Genomic DNA, 20,074 nt, shown 5'->3' with positions numbered 1-20,074 from the left:
TCATTATAATCTGGAAATCAAATCAAGTGGCCTCCAGCAGTTTATTTGAACAAATCAGCTGCTTTGTCCTGGGCACTTTACAACTAAACAGGCCACAGAAAGAAAGCCCGAGACAATCAGAGAGCCTCTGGCCATCCTAAAGGAATCTGTGGCCAAGAGCCTCAGCTGTACCAAGAGAGCCAGTAGGCCCTATCTCCCTGCTGCTAACTGGTTGTTGGAGGTGTCCCAAAGACATCCCTGAAGACAGGAGCCATGGAAACGGCTCTATTTGCAAAAAAAGAGAGAGAGAGAGAGAGAGAAGAAAGGCAGATTTGGCAAACCCCAGATCATAGCTGGTGATGTGGAGAAGGACAGGTGAGACAGGGACCTGACCCCTGAGGTGGGGTCATGACCTGTTTCATTTATTCATCACCCGGTCTGTGAGCAATCCTGAAAAGCAATTCAGAGAAGTGATTGAGACATGAATGACCACCACCCTGCAGGAGTGGAAAATCAACCAAGGACAGCATGGGAAAATGCCATGCACTGGTTGCTGTGGTCTGAATGTTTGCGTCCCCCCAAAAGTTCACGTGTTGAGACATTACTCTCCAATGTGAAGTGTTAGGAGGTGGGGCCTCTGGTGTAACAAGGTCATGAAGCAGGAGCACTCACGATTAGAGTTAGTACTCTTATAAAACGCACCAGGAAGCTGCTTTGCCTCTCCTCCACGTGAGGACGCAGGCAGAACGCACCATTTGGCTCCCTCCAGACCCAGCGTCTGCTCTGGCCTTTATCTTGGGTCTTCCAAAGCTCTGTTGCTGCTAAGCCTGTGGTATTCTGTTACAGCAGCCAGACATTATGTCTTGACATTAGGGATAAACACACAAAACCAGTAGCACAATTTCCAGGCAGAAAAAAGAGTTTACATGGTGCCGAAGGAAAAGGCAATTGGGCTTTGCAAGTCTTGGACTCCTGGTGTGATAGCAATGTCTAGAAGACAGAGTACCTGCAGGTCGCCTTCACAGTCGGTTCAGGCCATGGAGGACCAGGTACGGCTCCTTGGCCTGGGCCTCCCTCTCTTTGGTTCAGTCTTCTGATGCTCGGCTGAGTTGGGAATGGTGGAGTGATGGCCAAGAAGTTTTCATCAGAAGGGGCAATGCAGTGACAAATTGCCCAGTGTTCTTATATGACGCCGTCACAGGAAAAGATTCGGGGGGATAAAATGACTTTGGAATAGAGACAGTTGATTCAAATGTCCTCATGAAATCTTCCTCCCCCAGTAATTGCCAAAATGGGCACTATATAAAATGCTTAAAACAGCAGCCAAAAAATGGGATCCATCCAAAAAACTTTGACTCGTTAGATTTTAGAGGAAAAGCAGAAACCTCCACTGCACAGTCAAAGCACTGGAAAGCTGTGCCCTAGTATGTCATGGGAATATTAGCATTCACTGTTAAAAATGATCAGGATTAGATGTGTCCCAAACTGGCCTGACAATGTTTTCCCCTCTTGGGAATTTGATATTTATTATAGAAATGAAGCCAAACATATAGACCTCCATTTTTACTCTTATGTGCATGCCTTAAGCACCAATTATATAGAAGGCGCTGCGCTGATTCCGTATGGAGCTGGAATCACCTGTAAGATGGAGTCCTCACCATAAAGGGGGTCTCATAGCCCAGACTGCAGCCAAGACGAGCACTCATGGCCAGTAGCAAGTACAGAGAAATAGGTGCCCAGAAGAAGGGGATTCTGGTCAGAGAGAAGGTGGATACTGTGCCTCCGCTGCAGCCTGACCCCCGTTCCCGCCACAGCAATGTCCCATAAGCCAATCCTGCCACAGCTACCCTGCTCGTAGGCCAAGTCCAATCTCTCTGAAAATACAGTTCCAGGTCCTTCCAAGGCCCTTCCTCAATCCCGTCTCCCTCGTTTATAGGGCCCTCTCCTTATAGGCCGTCTCCCTCTCCACTTATAGGGCCTCCCACGGGCTAATACAGGACAAACCGAGGACAAAGCAAAAATGACAACAATGAATAGCAACACATTGACTAAAAAGTAACAAAGATCTGAGTCCTTAGTGAGACATAGGATAAAAAGGATAGAGGAGGGTGGGGAGGGATAAAAAGTTCCTCTGGATGGATAAATAGTATCTGACAGAGACTGATGGGAGTTATTTTGAGTTTTCTTCTGGCCCTGATCTGTTTCCTCTGGGACTTACCCAATCAACACTGGTCTCTTGCTTCCCTTGACTGGGTGATTTGGTAGCCAGGATTGGGACAATAGCTACACCTGAGCTCACCTGAGTTCTAGGGGGGCTCCTTAACCAGACAGCTTTGCTTTAATGTGAACCAGAAGGTGGGTCAGTTGCTTCATAGGCTCTGAGCCCTGCTAGTTCTGGGTCCCAGTTGTCTCTGGGTTCTGTAGAGCAGCTAGAACTACAAGCTGTGGCTCCAGGCAGACCTTCTGTGACCTCCAGGTGCCCCTGCCCTCCGCCCCCCCCCCAAACCCTTGGCCTCTTCACTCATCTCCCCTGGTATCTGAAAGCTGCAGGACTTCAGGGACCTCTGAGAACCTGCCACCTCCTGTTGTAGGAGCTGACCCCTGCAGGCAAGCAGAGCAGAAGGACTCACATTGAGTCAGAAATTGACCAGAGTTCAGGGCAACCGAGCACAAATGAGCATCAGGGAGGACAGGGAGGACAGGGAGGTGCAGCCATGAAGACAAACTGGTCACTGATCATGCCATGGGGAGGCATCGGAGATGCCTGATCTGGCCTGTCACATAACCGGAGCTAGGCTTCACAAATAACTGCAGAAAGAAGCATGAATTTGCTTAGGTGGGAATCGGCTCCCCGTGAGGGCAGGTGCTGCCAGCCCTGGACTGGGACCCATTCCAGGAAGCCAGGGCCTTCCCAGACACAAGGCTGACCATTGTGTCACCTGTCCAAATGCTAGTCTGTGTTGTGGACAATTCAGATTCTACCAGCCCAAAGTTAAGTACTATACAGCACTGGGAATGAACTAGAAGGTTCTTCTTCTGTCCCAAGAGTTGTGTCTTATTCTAACACGTGAGGAAACTGCCCAGTGCATCCACCTAGGCTTCACTAAAGCCACCAGAGTCCCTTTTCCTAAGAGCAGAATGTGAGCATGAGTGGTGAGGGATGCTGGGAAGTGATGTGACATGGTGGAGACTGGGTAGAAATGAATGACCCCTGTACTAGGTTGTTAACCATTGACCAAAGATTGGCTCTCAGATACTAAAGCAAAGAATTGAGCTGAGAGTAGGCATTTCTCAGTAATTTTTTACTGAGGTAAATTTCATATAACTTAAAATTAGTCACTTAAAGTGACTAACACTAGGGTCTTCACCTCCGTCCACTTTCAAAGTGTTTGCATCACTTCCAACAGAAACCCTCGAAATACTTGCCTTACTACTTCCAATGGAAACCCTGTAGTGATTAAGCAGCCAGTCCCCGTCGCCCCCTCCCCCAGCCTCTGGTTGCCCCTGTCTGCTTCCTGGCTCCATGGACCTGCCCATTCTGAGCAGTGGATGTAAATGGGACCATGTGATGTGTGGTCGTATGCCTGATTTCTCTCGCTCAGCACAGCAGTTTCCTGGTTCTCCCTTGTTAGAGTGTGTAGCGGTGCTTCATTCCTTTTCATGGTAAATAGCGTCTCCTGTGTGGATTGTACTACGGGTGCTATTTATCCATTTATCTGCAGATCAAACATGTAAATTTTATATTTTTGTTCACCCTGGGTGCCTGGGTGCCTCTTACACACAGGCAGAGGTGCCGGACTCCAGGAAAACAGTGTCCACGCTTCCCATGCACCTGTGTGTGGTGGGACGTGGAAGATGACCACAGGAAGGAAGTCTCATGGGAGGTGTGGGTGAGGCCCAGACAGAGCTCAAGGGTGGAAAGCTGGCTGCTGGAGCCAGGAAGCATTGGAGAGGCTTCTGGAAGAGAGGGGCCTGTCTGAGTCCAAAATCATCAGAAAGCCTTAGAAGCCAGCCTTCTAGGCCCAGGGGTGGGAGGGGCAGTGGGGACAGGAGAAAGGAGCAGAAAGCAAGAAAGACTGTGCTGGCATGAGCACCACCGGTGGCCTTCTTGGTATAGCTGTGACAAGAAGTGACATGTGCAGAGGCAGCAGAGGCAAGGGGACCTCCCTGGGGGGGCCATGCTTGGGAGTGCCACCTTCAGCCTGCAAAAAGGCTTGGACTTCATGCTGTTCAGATGGACCCTCCAAGGAGCTCCAAGACAAGTCTTAAGATCAAATCTGTCGCAAGACCCTTTGGACAGGACAGAGAGGGTGACCCTGAATTGGACAGTCCAAGAGCAAGGGCCTGAGCAGAGGGGCTGGGATGGGAGGCTGGGAAAAGATCCCAGCAAGCATAGAGGTAAAACAGGTGCCTTTTGGTGCCTCCTTAGCCATGCGGAGTGAGGGAGAAGGGAGACAAGCAGGGATCTGAGGCTCAGAAGCTGAGCAAATCCCACACCATACAATGTAGCCCACAGGGCTCAGCTGCTATACTTCTGAGCCCCACACATGCCCAGAAGAGGAAATGCTGTCAGGTGCCCAACATCCCAGGGACTCAGAAGCAGGACAGGGGAGAGCTGGCTCCTGTCCTCTAACTGTCCTCTCCTCCTCTAGGCATGTAGAGTGTGTGGAGGGCTTTGAAGAATCCTCGTGGACATACTGAAAACCAGCTTCCTTCCTTTTGTCCTTTTTGAGGGTAACAGTAACAATGACATTGGTCATCAGAAACTTATTGCTACAATAAATGTCCTTGCATGGAAACATCAGGCAAGGGGCTGCAAAACTTGTCATGATTGGGAGCAGAAGGACCAGGTGGCTTAGGGGCTGACAATGTTTTGTTGGAGCTCAGAGCAGAGATATCAGTGGGTATACTGCAGACTCCCATCTCTGTGCCCAAAGTCAGCAGCAGGAGCCAAGGATGACATGATTGGGCTCTCTGCACTGGGGGCCCAACCTATTCCAGGGAAAATGCCAGGTCCCCAACACCAGTCTGTGGCCTTAGGATGGCTTCCAAGTTCAGGAAAAGGACAGATGAGAAGAGGAAGGAAGGAAAAATGTAGGTGCTTTCGAAAGCCTGGAACTGGCAAGGGAGGCAGCAGAGCAAGGAGGCGGAGCAGGTCTATAAAGTGGTGAAGGAATGCAGACAGGACTCAGGCTGGGAATTCAGCCTTCAGACAAGGAAGGAGCCAATCACTAGAAGAGGGCATCAAACCAGGGGCCGTGTACTGCAGACACCTTGGTGAGCCTGGCCATCGGTGCCTGGTTGGCGGCTATGGCACTTCCTGCTCAGACCTCCAGCAGGGGAGCTGCCTTGACAGGCAGGGATGGTGGTACATGCCTGTAATTCCAGCTACTCAGGAGGCAGGGGTAAGAGGATAGTGGTCCCAGGTCAGCCCAAGCAAAAGTGAGAGACCCTGTCTGAAAAACAAACTAAAACAGTTGGGCTGATGTGTAGCTCAAGTGGTCGAGAGCTTGCCAAAAATATTACATAAATAAACCACAGTCCTGACAACTACAAAATATGCACCTTTTGCTGTCTGGTGTTGACAGATAAACTATGCCTGTGATTAACAAAAATATTATTCTGTTCTGAGCAGGAAGAAAATGAGGAGTGGAAAATGTCACCAAGTGTTTTCCTTCGATCAATGGAGGAAGGAAATAACTTATACAAAGGTCAGTCCAGGAGAACATTCATGATAGCCAAGGCGTCACTCTGTCCACTGAGCATGACCCCCTGGCCCGAGCCCCAAAGTGTGTCAGGAAGACCTGAGTGCTCAATCACAAGAGGTTGAAAACTATGACCTCTGTCCCTCTAGGTTGGCTGGTGGCTTCAAGGCATACCACTGGTAAAAGAACAAGACATGCACAGGACAAGAACATATTAGAAACTTCCATCCTGTTGCTGGAGCCTAAGACTTCAGCCCTTCTCTTGCTTAGTGGCAGGAAGAAAGGCATTTCCTACACTGTTTACATTAAGAAAATCCATGCCATCTGCACAGTAAAACATCTTAATCCTGTTAGGCTAAGCCATGTGTCTGAGTTCTGACACACAGTTCATTTGGCAGTTGTTCGATGTCATTAGCAGAGCCGGATCTGCGAGTGTATGAACCGACCCTTCAGGTAGTTCCATTATAATTTGCTACAACTCTTCTCCAGTTCCTTTAGTTCCACTCCACCCTTGGGATAAATCCCAACCCCAAATGATCTGCCAGCATGACCCTGGTCCTTACTGCTGTTGTGGAAATTTTTGGAAAATACAGTAATGACACGCAGGAGGAAATTTCCAAACATCAGTCATGTGCCTCCTTCAATTGGAATCTTTTCTTGACAGCCCTGGTTTTGATACCGATGACTGAGAGAGGAGAGAGAATATTTGTAATTGACTCAAGTTATTCACCCCAATGAATTGAGCTCATCCTGAACAATAATATCAGTACAGTTTAGGTGTGAAACACATAAGATAAAAATGCCTGCATGCTACCTAGGATGCTGAGCTGAAACGGAGCCCAAGGCACCCTGACATTGGCAGGGTTTGGCCCACTTTCATTGGGAAGAGGGAGGTCAAAGGGATGGACTGACATTCACTAAGTGCCAAGACTGCAAAGCTGGGGGTTTCTGTGCCTCTCATTCAGTCTTCACAAGAAAGGAAGCAGCCTCCCCCTTCCCTTGAAGGGACAATGAGAGATGCCACCATCCAATATGGGGATTCATCAGCTCTGTAACACACAGTGGTGCAGAGCACTTGCTCATACTCACTTGTTTGTCCACTCAGCAAACACTGATCGTCTCCATCGTGTCGGGAACGGTGCTGATCTGACCCAAAGGTGATGTGTGCCCAAGGCAGGTGACATGCTGGGTATTTTGGTGGCAGAAGCTGAGTGGTTACATAAATCAGGATGACAGTGTGGCCATCCAGGGTGTCTAGATAGGACTGCAGTGGCCCGCGCTGCAAGGTCAGGACCTGGCTGCGTTCCACTGGCACCCAGGTGTGTGGGAACAAAATCACCGCTTGTTAAGGCACTGCTTTGTCCATCACTCTTTTGGCCTTTAGAACAGTTCACTTGCTTCGTGTTGCATGGAAAGCATCTGCCATCAGCCTTCCAAACCATTCCTCTGCTCTGTAATGTGTCTAGTAGCTTCTGTGAGCCCCCTGCCCTTGCAGTGTCCTCCCAGGCTTGCCCTGGCCTCAGTGACTTCCAGTCACTGTCACACTGTCTCACTTTGGTCACACCTGTCCTCCAGGATGTCTGGAGCTGGGACAACCCAGGGTGGTGCAGGTGCCCTGTCCACTCACACTCAGGATTCAGAAGGCCCGGCTCCCTTCCACCTCTGATTCAACTGTGCAGAGAAAAGGAGGGCAAACAGAAGAGGAGAAGGGGAGCAAAAGCCCCCTGCATCTACTGAGATGTGAGGAGCTGGTGTCTGAAACACACACAGAAAAGGAGCACAGGAGCACAGCTCACAGACATGAGAGGAGACTGGCTGAGAAGTCCCCAGGCCAAGTCCACTGCACTCCATGCCCAGCAAAGCCCTTCCATCAGGCCTAGGCCATTACTTCCTATTCCCCTCACTCACAATGCTCTCCCCTCAGACTCAGTGCCAGTAAGGCCTTCTGGGAGCCCACATGGAGTGACAGCCTCCCACTGCCTAGCTGTGTCCATCACCATAGGCCTGACACGCCAGGACCTGCTCCCAGCCATTTCCCACAGTGGGGTCCCACGTGGGAGTTCCTGAGAGCAGGACTTCCATTATTAACTTACTCTGAGAGCAGCACCTGACCCAGGCTGGGCTCAGCAAAGTCATAGTTTCATGACTGAATTTCCTCATGAATACCATCCAGCAATATGACATGAAGGAGACAGGGTGGGATCACTTTTTGGCTGCCCTTTTACCACACTGCACTTGTCACAAACAACATGCAAGCATTATCTTGCCTAAGAAGCAAAGATGAATTTTGAGAGGCCAGGTCTTACAACCTGCTGAACTTCCACAAGCACCCCCACCCCACCCCGCCCGCAGGAAAGCTCTTGGAACTGTCCCCATGGAAATCTGCTTCCATGAAGGCTGAGAAACCCAGCAGTGTCCCTCAGAAGAAAACCTCAAGTGACATTGCCCTGGTTGGATGTCCTGGCATTGGATGTGTTATCTACCAGGTCTTTGGTAACTTAATGAAATTGAATCACTTCATCTTACGATTCTTTTCTTTAAAATCAAAGGTTTTCCTTTACAAGTAAGACATTAGCATTTTAATCGCCAAGATTAGCCCCCCAGCCCCTCCCTCCTGTCACCCTCCTCCCAGCCATGTGAAAGGGCCCAGGCCTGCTTTTCACATTCTTGGGATAAAAGCTTGTTCTGGCTGTAGGGGAGCGAGGGGCACTTGTGGCCCTCTGAGGGTCGCGAACAGCTTCCTGCATTTGTAAATGCCCATGAAATTCCTGAAGGGATTGAAAGGTGCCCTGTGCAAAAGTGTCATGAGAAAGAGAAGTCTCTAGGGAAAACTTGGCCCATTGAAGCCTTCGAGAGGGGAAATGGGCAAAGGGTGCCGCCGGCGTGAATGCTTCTTTTAAAAACGTAGCTGTGACTCCAGCATGAGAAAGTCTTACTGCAACTGTTTTTACATAAATAATCAGCCTGCACACTCTCTTCTGTTAGCATTCTGTACCCCTTTTATCACCGAGCACTTTGTTCCCTGCTAGTCAATCTGTCTAGTGAAAAAGGAAAGTAGCTCCCTATAAAGAACAAAGCTACTTGGCTTGCAAATGTCCTGATGTAACAGGTATGCTTTGCTTTCTGGAAGATTTAGTAATCCTGCAAGGGAGGGGGAAATCTATTTGAAAGAGTAGTTATTAGTAAATAGCACATGGAAAGTTTCTCTGTCACCAGATGTGTGACAAGGGTGTTAATGGCACTGGTTCAGTCTTTGATCAGATTTCCAAATTCTCGTCCCATGTGGAAGAATCAGTGGCAGGACACATGGGTGTAAATGGAGTTTGTTAAAAGTTAGGGAACAGGGAATGGAAATGCAAAGGGAAGCATGGTGGGCCCAGGTGGAAGCCCGAAGCCAAGTGCACTTCAGGTGCTTCTGAAACCTATGCTAACCTGGGGGGAGGGGGTGGGGAGAACAAGGAGATTCCCACCCAATAACCAATGAGTGGGGAGGGCCTTGGGCAGTTCCCGGCCAGGTGAGGGCAGTTCCTGAGCCAAAGCACGTTAGTGTAGGATGACTGGTTTTTTCTCTGAGTCCCTAATTTAGCCTGCCTCAAGGGGACTTCCTCAATATCACAGGAACTTGAGATCCACACGTGAAAAGTGTTTCCAGGTGTCTCACAACAGGAGTCTCACAAACTGGGAATTTTAGCAAGGATTTATTTTAGTATAACAGGATAAAGTAGGGAGAAGTAGAAAAAAAGGGGAGACACATTGAGAAAAGACTCAACATGGTGGTTCTTTTCTGAAGTCTTTATACTTTCTGAGCTGGGGTCCTGTCATCCAGCAACCCAAAGTCATCAGACAGTGGATCTGGGTGCCCAAGATGGGTGCTGCTTATTATTGTAAAACACAGAGATGTGATCTAGGCCCACCCAAACCACAGGGACAGCAGGTGTTTTAGGACTTCCTTTTGCAAGACATGCCTTTCTTTTTCAGTCTCCACCCATTCAAGGAGCCTTGCAATATTTTTTTTTTTTTTTTGGTGGCACTGAAGTTTGAACTCAGGGTTTCCCACTTGCTAGGCAGGTGCTCTGCCACTTGAACCACTCGCCAGTCCATCTGCAGCTCCCTAACAGGTAGCCCATCTATGTCTCCAGGCTCTCCCAACTTAACATCTAAAAGGAGGGAAGGGTTGATGGTTTTCATTTTTCTGGTTCTAATGTCTGAGTCTGCCCCTTTTAATATTTCTTAAAAACAACATAATTTCTCCATCTCCTCCTCTGCATGTCATGCCTTTTTTTCTAGTATTTTCAAAGGGAAAACCTAAACACTTTTTTTGGTGGTACTGAGGTTTGAACTTAGAGCCTCATGCTTACTATGCAGGAGCTCTAACACTTGATCCATGCTCCCGGCCCTTTTTTTACGTTAGCTATTTTTTAGATAGGATCTCATGATTTTGCCTGGGGCCAACCACTGAGCCAGGAAGTAAGGTGGACCTGCCTCATCTGTGCATGATGACAACCATTGCCACCTCCACAAATCTCCATGGAGCCACTGGGTCAGTGCCTGTGACCCATAGAATCAACCGTCAACCCACACTTTAAAAACTTGAGCTGCACTTCTGGGTCCCATCTTCCTACAGCTGTCTTGTCCTGAGGACAATTGGCTCTGAGTCCTGAAAGACAGTACATGGCAGACCCTGGGGGCCAGCGCTTCCTCTGCTGAGCCAACTCTGCTCTTTGGCCACAGTTGTTTCTAGGATGCATCTGTCTTGCAGTAGTCCTCTCTGGAGCAGGAAACAGTCAGTCAGTCCAGCTAACACCATGGAGATGCTCTGCTCTGGGGAACAGCATTAATTATTTGGGGCCGACCTGGTTACCTTGCCTCACTATTCCATTCCCCTCGCTCCAGCGCTACAGGAAATGGGGCAAAAACACCAAAAGGCTAGGGACATGGCTCAAGTGGCCATCAAGTGTTCAGTCTCCAGTGCCACCTAAGGAGGAGAAGGAGGAGGAGGGGAAGGAAAGTGGACAGGGGACAGGAACAGAAAGGGAGAAGAAGGAAAGGGGAAGGGAAGGGGAGGAGAGCGGATCGGCTGTCAGCAGGTGCTGAATGCTAGGACAATGTTCCACCTGCCCCAAGCCAGGCACCCATGACACCATTTCACCTGTAGCTCCTTGTACCAAGCTGCTTTGCCTGGACGAGTGAGCATCATGTGGCTGAAGCCCTAGTAAAGACACTGGAGCCAGTTTGCCACCTCTGAGTTGTGTCTCAGTCTCAGTGCCTGTGGGGCAGTAGGGAACCTGGCTATCCTGCAGCATGCCACATCTTCTCCCTTCTCCCTTCAATGCTTCCCTTTTGCTGATTTCTGCTCCCCTGTGATGTTTCCAGAGCCCCTCCCTCGTCCCGTTTACCTGCACGTGTCTCCAGGTTCTTCCTCTACTCTGAAGCTTCACATTTGACAGCTCTGCCTCTCTGTAGCTGTGAGATGTAGTGTCTGCCTGGACATTGGGATTCAGGGCCTCCCTTTTCCTTCCTGGTCAGCTGACGCTGTTCGTCAGCCATGGGGGAGGCGTTCATCACCCAGACCACCGCGACCCTGGAGACCCTGCAGACTCTTCTGTCTTTCCAAGTTGTAGTCATTGTCCCACAGAGGTAGGGGACCTCTGCCTGTGTCTCCATGGCCCTAGGTGCCTTCCCAAGTTGAAGGTCATCACAGCCCTATTTGGTGGGAGCTCCAGTAAGTTTCCTTCACATCTGAACATAAATTCCAGGTCGAGATCTCATTTCTCAAACTAGCAAGCTCATTATCAGTGACCCACTTGTCTGGCACCTCGTCATACATTTGGGGTTCCCCCATGAGAAATGAGCCCTGTTTCAACTTATTCGAGTGATACAAAATTATCCTGGTTTTCTCCAGGGTGACATTTGTCTAAGTCCAAACTTCTAGCCAGCAGGAGAAGGCAAAATCTAAAAAGTACTTTTATAACATAGCTGTTGACTGAGGGGAAGTAACAGATGCTGTGTGCTTAGGGTGGCCTACTTTGTAATAAGGATAAATTACTGCTGGGGCTGACAGGCAACAAAATCACTGACATTTTAGTGAATCAAGTGAATAATAAAAGCAACATAAAACATACACAAAAATAGGACCTATAATTGCATAATCCCACCAGTAACATTCTTCTTTGGCATGACTATTGTCACATTTGCATCAGGCATTTTTACTTGATATTTTCGCCTTAGCTGTTTTCTGCCTTTTTTTAAAGATAAGATACCAGCACATCTATGAATTCCGCCAGTCTTATTTTTTTCAAATGTTTATTCTTTGTAACTAGATAGAAGATTGGCCTTGTGTTGATGTTATAGTAACTGTTTTCGTTAACCTGCGTAGTGAACTTTTTTCATTTTCTTTTCCTTTACCCCTCTGGAGTACAGACACGTGGATGAACAGAGATGAATCTTGGAATTTCCCTCAGGACTATGATCCAGAAATGATCAAACAGGAGAAACGGAAAGAACTAGAGTCAGAGATAAGGGTTCAGGTACGGCTCCATTTATCTTGTAGTTAGAATCAGCCACTTACTGCAGTGACAGTGCATTCTTACAACGTCCTATTGTTGGCCTAGCCCAGAATTTTTTTATTTTACTTTTTTAACTAGCATACATTGGTAGTACAAGGGGTTTCATTGTGGTAATTCCACAGATGCAGACAGTGTACTTTGAACTCACCCCCTCCTTTATCCTCCCACCTTCTCCCTACCCCAGAATTTAAGCAATATTTACATTTCACAGAGAAGATACAAGACACACAAAGTTACCTAAAAATTATGTGTTTTGTATTTGTGCCTAGGTTGATGAGCTGATGAGACAGGAACTAAAAAACTTAAAACTTGCTGTGAACAAAGAAAAGGAACTTCCGGTCAAAGGAGGAAAGAGAGGGAAGAAGGTGCGTAAACAAACATGGTGGGGTGGGGTGGGGGTAGGTGGCAGATCCAGTAATGGACAGCAGCCCGTCAAGGAGAGGTACCTACCGACACTAGCGGGCTGTGCCCAGGACACCTCACAGGGAAGGTGAATTCATTGACTGCCATTTAGTGCTCAGGGTTGTGGGCTCACAAGTGAGATAAGCCCAAGTATCCGAGAGTGAGCATCCCAGCCCCCATCACCTGAGCCCATGGATAGGATGAGACCATCAGAGAGGCCAGAACACATGCCCCAACCTCCCCTGTCCCCTGTCCCCATGTGGATAGACCCATAGGGAAGGCCAGAGCTAATGAGCAGGTTTTTGTGAATGGGGGATCAGGTGGATTGACTTTGAATTGCTACCGGTCCATCTCTTGGTGACTTAGAGCAGCTGGTTGGATGAAAGCATCCAGACTTCATTTCCTCAGCTTCCTGCCTCCATCTTCACCCCTGTGACAGCCCTGCCACTAGACCAGGATACCCAAAGGTCATGGCCAAGACTTCCTCTTCCAGGTGGCACTGGGCTGCCAAAGGCAACCTGTGCTTCCAGGCTGGCATTCTTCCTGCTACATCTTGCTTAGGTCTGTCACACAACCAGCCACACTGGCATCTAGTCTCCTAGCTCAATCAAGGACCACATGGTCTTAGGTTGACGATCCTGGTCTGTTTTGCATTGAGTTTACCGTTAACTCTGAAGGCACCTGGATTTGCCCATAGCCCTGTTCTGTGACCTGGTAAGCTTCTTCCACGCACAGCGTCTTTATCTGTGAAAAATGGGATGCTTCTGGAGCGAGCTTTTTTCTCTCCCTCTTGTTACTACCGAACCTAACTGGGGCTAACTGGGCGGTGACAGAAGATGCAGAAAGGACAAAGGACAGACAGACAGACATGCAGAAAGTTGGGGCCAGGTGTGTTGGGCACTCGGATGGAGATGCACAGCAGCCTTGTTGCTTCTTTTCTCTGTCTTTATTCTTTAAGGCCTTACTCCTTTACACTTCTTTAAAACCTTGCTTCTAAAGTCTTTTCTTAAAACCTTGCTTCACTATTCTTTAAAGTCTCTTTCCTTAGACTCGCTCTGTCCCATGTTTTCTCTTAGTGTTTCTTTATCATAATCTCTCTTAAAGTCTTTGCCCCCAGACTTGCACTGTCCCATGTTCTCTTTAGCTTTTCTTTAGCTTAGCTTTAGCAATTCTCTTTTCCCTTCAGCAATCTCTCTCCAGTACTTTCCCTTCAGCAATTCATTTTCCCCCTTCAGCAATCCTTTTCCCTTCAGCAATTCTTTTCCCTTCCAAAGCCTCCCACATCAAAAAACCAAAAGCCAAAAGCCTTCCCCATCAAAAAGCCAAAAGCCAAAAAAGCAAAAACCCTGGTGTCCTCCTTCAGGAAATCTTTTATATCAAGTGGCAAACAGGGAGGGGAGCATGTTTCTTGGGGAGGAGCGTGACATTGTAACAGGAGGAACCTGCGTTCCTGCTTCTCTGAACATGAATAACTTAGGAGAAGCAGCTGTGCTGCATTTTCCTCTGTGGCCAGGGCTGTGCCAATCTCGGCCTACAGAGAAACATCTTAGGAAAAGCAGCTGAGCTGCATCTCACCTTGCCTGTGTCCAGTTCTCATAGGCTTCTCATAATCCACTCTCCACATGCTTCCATGACTGAACATGAAATTATGCTGGACAAAATGGGAAAGGGAAACAGAGGGCTGCTGTGTGCTCCTCTTCACCAAGAAACTCATTGTCAGCCCACCCAATATCACAGCAGCCTTCCTCACCTCCTCCCCGGCCACCCTCGCGTTCCTGCATTGTGGTGGCTCATGCTGTATCACCATGGGTGCTGGGAAGCCCCAAGACAGTGCTGGCAATTGTGCAGCTACAGAGTTCTGTGCAGTCTTAACTCCAGTCCAAGGGACATGAGGATAAACTTGCAAGATGTAAAAAGCAAAATATTTAATTCCACAGGCTGAAACTTAGTTGACTTCCTTGAGTTCCTTTTGTGGGAAGACCCTTAGCTACAGGGATTTGGAAAGAAGGCACAAAGGAATCAGAGGACAGCCTTTGGTCCAGCATTTTCCAGACAAGGTGGCTTGGTCCTGGCTTACCCAGTATCCAGAGTGGTCCTGCCCAAATGCAAATCTGATTTTCTCACTCTTATTTAAACTCTTCAATCCCCAGGAGTAAAGATAACTGTCTTCAGCCAGGCCTAAGGTCCAGCTGCATCTGACTGCTGCCCTCTCTCCAAGGTTCCTTCCTTGCCCCTCATCCTATCCACACAGCCTGCCTCACTGTCCCTCAGATACGCTGATCCCTCCTACCCCAAGGGCAGGAGGACCTTTGCCCACACCATTCTCCCCTACCCCAAGTCCAAGCTCAGGTAACTCCCACTCATTCCACAGGTGTCAGCCCAAATCCCCTCCCTCAGGGAAGTCTTTTGGAAGCCCAGAGTGTGTTTTGTTCCTCTGTGTGCACGTGATGCTGTGCACCACATCTTCCAGGTACTTTATCGCAGCTAGGTGTCATATTTTCTGGTGCAGTCACATTAGCATTAGCAGCTGCTTTCTGCTGAAAACAGGTCATCTTTGCTCCTCCCTTTCTGGCACATAGTAAGTCCTCAATGTATGTTATCTAAGGAATTAATTTGCTAAACCTAGACTCTCTGCATATTGTTACTTGTCAAGTAAATAAGTGTCTCAGGATGTCACAGTACAGCCTCAGGAAAAATAGAAAGACTAAACAGTCAATAACAAATAGGGAGATTAAAGTGCAAATCAAGAACCTTCCAAAAAATAAAATTCCAGACCAGATGGTTTCTAGGTGAATTCTACCAAATATATAAAGAAGGATTGATACCCATCCTCCAACTCTTCCAAAAAATAGAATAGGGAACACTTTCAAATTTTTATGAGGCCAGCATCACCTTGAAGCCAATGCTGGATGAAGACACCACAGTAAGGTGACATGTGGTGGTATACCTGCAATCCCAGATATTCAGGGGGCAGAGATAAGAGTGTCAGGATTCAAGACCAACCCAGGCAAAAAAGTTAGTGAGACTGTACCTCAATAAACAAACCAGGCATGGTGGTGCATGTCTGTGATCTAGCTACGCAGAAGGCATAGGTGGGAGAATTATGGTCTGAAGCCAGCTCAGGGCAAAAGTGAAAGACCCTATCTAAAAACAAGCTAAAAGCAAAAAGGGCTGGGCACATGCCCTTGTCTAACAAGTGTGATACCCTCAGTTCAAACCCCATTACTGCAAACACAAGTAAATGGTTTCAAGGAGACCACCATGAGGAAAAAATGCAAATACTAAGGATGCATAGAGTTTAAATCCAACTGACAGGATCCAAGATGGCAACTAGAGGGAGGAAGCAGACAGCGTGAGCTCCATAAATCAAAAATCTTGCTGAGATGCTGGAGCCATGCTTGGTAGAAAAAAACCACAAAGAAGAATCAAAACTCCAACACCCCAAACACCCAGCCCATACAAAGCTTCTCCACACCACGTTACATTGAGAAAACAGGAAGTCTTCCGTGCTGCCAGGTGCCAGCTCCAAACCTGCTTGGAAGACACAGACCAACAGAACAGGACAGAAACAACACCAAGTGGAATGATGGAAAGATGAAAAAGGGACAGAAACCATTCCCGCTCAAAAATAAATTAGTACAGGATTCAGAGGGAAATGAAGAAAGCAGATACCCAGTTCCAGACCCCAACAAAACAAAGATAGACTGTCCCAAGGAACCCAAAGAAGCTCAAAAGAACACCCTGAAAGAAGAAATCCTGCAAGAAATCGCTGAGAATTTCATGAAGATGTTACTAGACAAGGTCAACCAAAATGTACAGGAGGCACTCAAGAAATTCCAAGACAACAAAAATAAAGAATATGAGAAAACACAAAAACAAATAAGTGAATTCATAGGAGCCCTAAATAAATACCAAAGTGAAACAGAGAACTCCATAAATAGAGAGATAAATGAATTAAGGACAAAAATTGACAGTATTAAAGAGGAAGTGACCCACAATATGGAAAACCTCAGAAAAAAAGTGAAACAGAAATACAAAGCACAATGGAAGGCCACTCCAGCAGACTAGAACAAGCAGAAGACAGAATCTCAATACTTGAAGATGAAATGGAAATTAAAGGAAAAACTGAAGAACTATTACTCAAGCAACTCAAGACCTGTGAAAGGAATATGCAAGAGCTCACTGACTCCATCAAAAGACCAAACCTGAGAATCATGGGTATTGAAGAAGAAGAAGTGAGCAAAAGGAATTCTTAATATATTCAACAAAATAATAACAGAAAATTTCCCAAATCTAGAGAAAACAATACCCATTCAGGTACAGGAAGCCTCCAGGACACCAAACAGACTTGACCAAAATAGAACTACCCCATGACATATTATCATTTAAACAACAAGCACAGAGAATAGAGAAAGAATATTGAAGGCTGTAAGAGAGAAAAATCAAATAACATACAAAGGTAAACCCATCAAAATCACAGCAGATTTCTCAATGGAAACCTTAAAAGCAAGTGAGGTATTCCGGACACTGAATGAAAATAACTTCAACCCTAGGATACTCTACCCAGCAAAACTATCATTCAAAATAGATGGAGCAATAAAAGTCTTCCATGACAAGCAGAAACTAAAACAATATGTGACCACAAAGCCACCACTACAAAAGATTCTGCAAGGAATCCTGCACACAGAAAATGAAAGCAAATAAAACCATGAAAGGACAGGCAGTACCAAACTACAGGAGAAGAAAAGGCAAGAAAGTAGAGAGTAACTTTGATTCATCTGCACACAATCAAACCCTTAAACACAAAGACAACTAAATGACAGGAATCACCACATACCTATCAGTACTAACACTGAATGTTAACGGACTTAATTCCCCCATAAAAAGACACGGTTTGGCAAACTGGATTAAATAGAAAGATCCAACAATCTGTTGCTTACAGAAAACCCATCTCATCAACAGAAACAAGCACTGGCTTAGAGTGAAAGGCTGGAAGATTTACCAAGCCAATGGCCCCTGAAAACAGGCAGGAGTAGCAATACTTATCTCACACAAAGTAGACTTCAAACCTCCATTGATCAAAGGAGATAAAGAAGGACATTCCATACTAATAAAAGGGCAAATACACCAAAAGGAAATAACAATTATCAACCCATATGCACGCAAGTTCATCAAACGTATTCTGAAGGACCTAAAAACATATATATACTCCAACACAGTGGTAGTAGAAGACTTTAATAACCCCCTGTCACCAACAGATAGGTCATCCAAACAAAAAATCAAGAAAGAAATTCTAGATCTAAATCACACCATAGATCAAATGGACCTAGACAATGTCTACAGAATATTTCATCCAACTGCTGCACAATATACATTCTTCTCAGCAGCCCATGAAACCTTCTCCAAAATTGATCATATCTTAGGGCACAAAGCAAGCCTCAGCAAATATAAGAAAATGGAAATAATCCCAGGCATTCTGTTTGATCACAATGCATTAAAACTAGAATTCAACAACAAAAACAATGGTAAAAAACATGCAAACAGTTGGAAGCTGAACAACACATTGCTCAATGATCAATTGGTCATTGATGAAATAAAAGAGGAAATTAAAAGGTTCCTGGAAGTTACTGAAAATGAAAACACAACCCACTTGAACTTATGGTACACAACAAAGGCAATCCTGAGAGGAAAGTTTATAATCATGAGTGCATATATTAAAAGGACAGAAAGATCTCAAATCAATGACTTCATGCTACATCTCAAACTCCTAGAAAAACAAGAACAAGCAAATCCCAAAACAAGCAGAAAGAGAGAAATAAAAATAAGGGCTGAAATCAATGAAATAGAAACAAACAAAAAAACATACAAGGAATCAATGAAACAAAAAGTTGGTTCTTTGAAAACATAAATAAGATTGATAGACCCCTGGCAAACCTGACTAAAATGAGGAGAGAAAAAAACCCAAATCAGTAAAATCAGAAATGCAAAAGGGGAGATAACAACAAACACCATGGAAATCCAGGAAATCACCAGAAACTACTTTGAGAACCTATATTCTAATAAATTTGAAAACCTTGAAGAAATGGACAGATTTCTAGATACTTATGAACATCCAAAATTGAACCAAGAGAACATTAATCACCTGAATAGATCTATAACACAAAATGAAATTGAAGCAGCAGAGTCTCCCCAAAAAGAAAAGTCCAGGACCTGATGGATTCTCTGCTGAATTCTTTCAGACCTTTAAAGAAGAACTGATACCAACCCTCCTTAAACTGTTTCACGAAATAGAAAGGGAAGGAAAACTGTCTAACTCATTTTATGAAGCCAGTATTACACTTATCCCAAAACCAGGCAAAGACACCTCCAAAAAGGAGAACTATAGGCCAATCTCCTTAATGAACATTGATGCAAAAATCCTCAATAAAATAATGGCAAACCGAATTCAACAACACATCAAAAAGATCATTCACCACGACCAAGTAGGCTTCATCCCAGGAATTCAGGGGTGGTTCAACATACAAAAATCAATAAATGTAATAAACCACATTAACAGAAGCAAAGACAAAAACCACTTGATCATCTCAATAGATGCAGAAAAAGCCTTTGATAAGATCCAACACCATTTCATGATAAAAGCTCTAAGAAAACTAGGAATAGAAGGAAAGTACCTCAACATTGTAAAGGCTATATATGACAAACCTGCAGCCAATATCATACTTAACAGTGAAAAACTGAAACCATTTCCCCTAAAATCAGCAATGAGATAAGGGTGCCCACTATCCCCACTCCTATTCAACATAGTACTGGAATTCTTGCCCAGAGCAATTAGGCAAGAAGAAGAAATAAAAGGAATACAAATAGGTAATTAAAGTGTGAAAATATCCCTATTTGCAGATGATATAATTCTGTACCTTAAAGACCCAAAAAACTCTACCCAAAAACTCCTTGACACCATAAATAGCTACGGCAAGGTGGCAGGATACAAAATCAACTTACAAAAATCGTTAGCTTTTCCATACACCAATAACGATCAAACTGAGAAAGAACATATGGAAACAATTCCATTTACAATAGCCTCCAAAAAAATCAAATACCTAGGAGTAAACTTAACAAAGGATATGAATGACCTCTACAAGGAGAACTACAAACCCCTGAAGAAAGAGATCAAGGAAGACTACACAAGGTGGAGAGATCTCCCATGCTCATGGATTGGTAGAATCAACATAGTAAAAATGGCTATAGTACCAAAAGCAATCTACATGTTTAATGCAATTCCCATCAAAATCCCAATGACATTCATCACAGAGATTGAAAAATCTACCCTAATATTCATTTAGAAGCACAAGAAACTGCAAATAGCCAAGGCAATACTCAGTCAAAAGAACAATGCAGGAGGTATCACAATACCTGACTTTAAAC

The 20,074-nt window shown here is 45.9% G+C and overlaps 1 protein-coding gene across 1 annotated transcript in view; it reads left to right on the top strand.

The window, feature by feature from the left end:
* Positions 1-20,074, top strand: part of Drc11 (dynein regulatory complex subunit 11) — a 170,149-nt gene that overhangs the window by 89,704 nt on the left and 60,371 nt on the right. The window contains exons 9-11 of the mRNA XM_074069567.1: positions 5,615-5,690; positions 12,105-12,211; positions 12,520-12,615. Of these exons, the coding sequence (XP_073925668.1) occupies positions 5,615-5,690; positions 12,105-12,211; positions 12,520-12,615 (279 nt within the window). The remainder of the gene's footprint in view (positions 1-5,614; positions 5,691-12,104; positions 12,212-12,519; positions 12,616-20,074) is intronic.

This window comes from Castor canadensis, chromosome 4 (assembly GCF_047511655.1).
Source record: "Castor canadensis chromosome 4, mCasCan1.hap1v2, whole genome shotgun sequence".
Classification (NCBI taxonomy): Eukaryota; Metazoa; Chordata; class Mammalia; order Rodentia; family Castoridae; genus Castor; species Castor canadensis.
The sequence above is the reverse complement of the archived record's forward strand: the minus strand, read 5'-3'. Positions and strand labels throughout refer to the sequence as shown.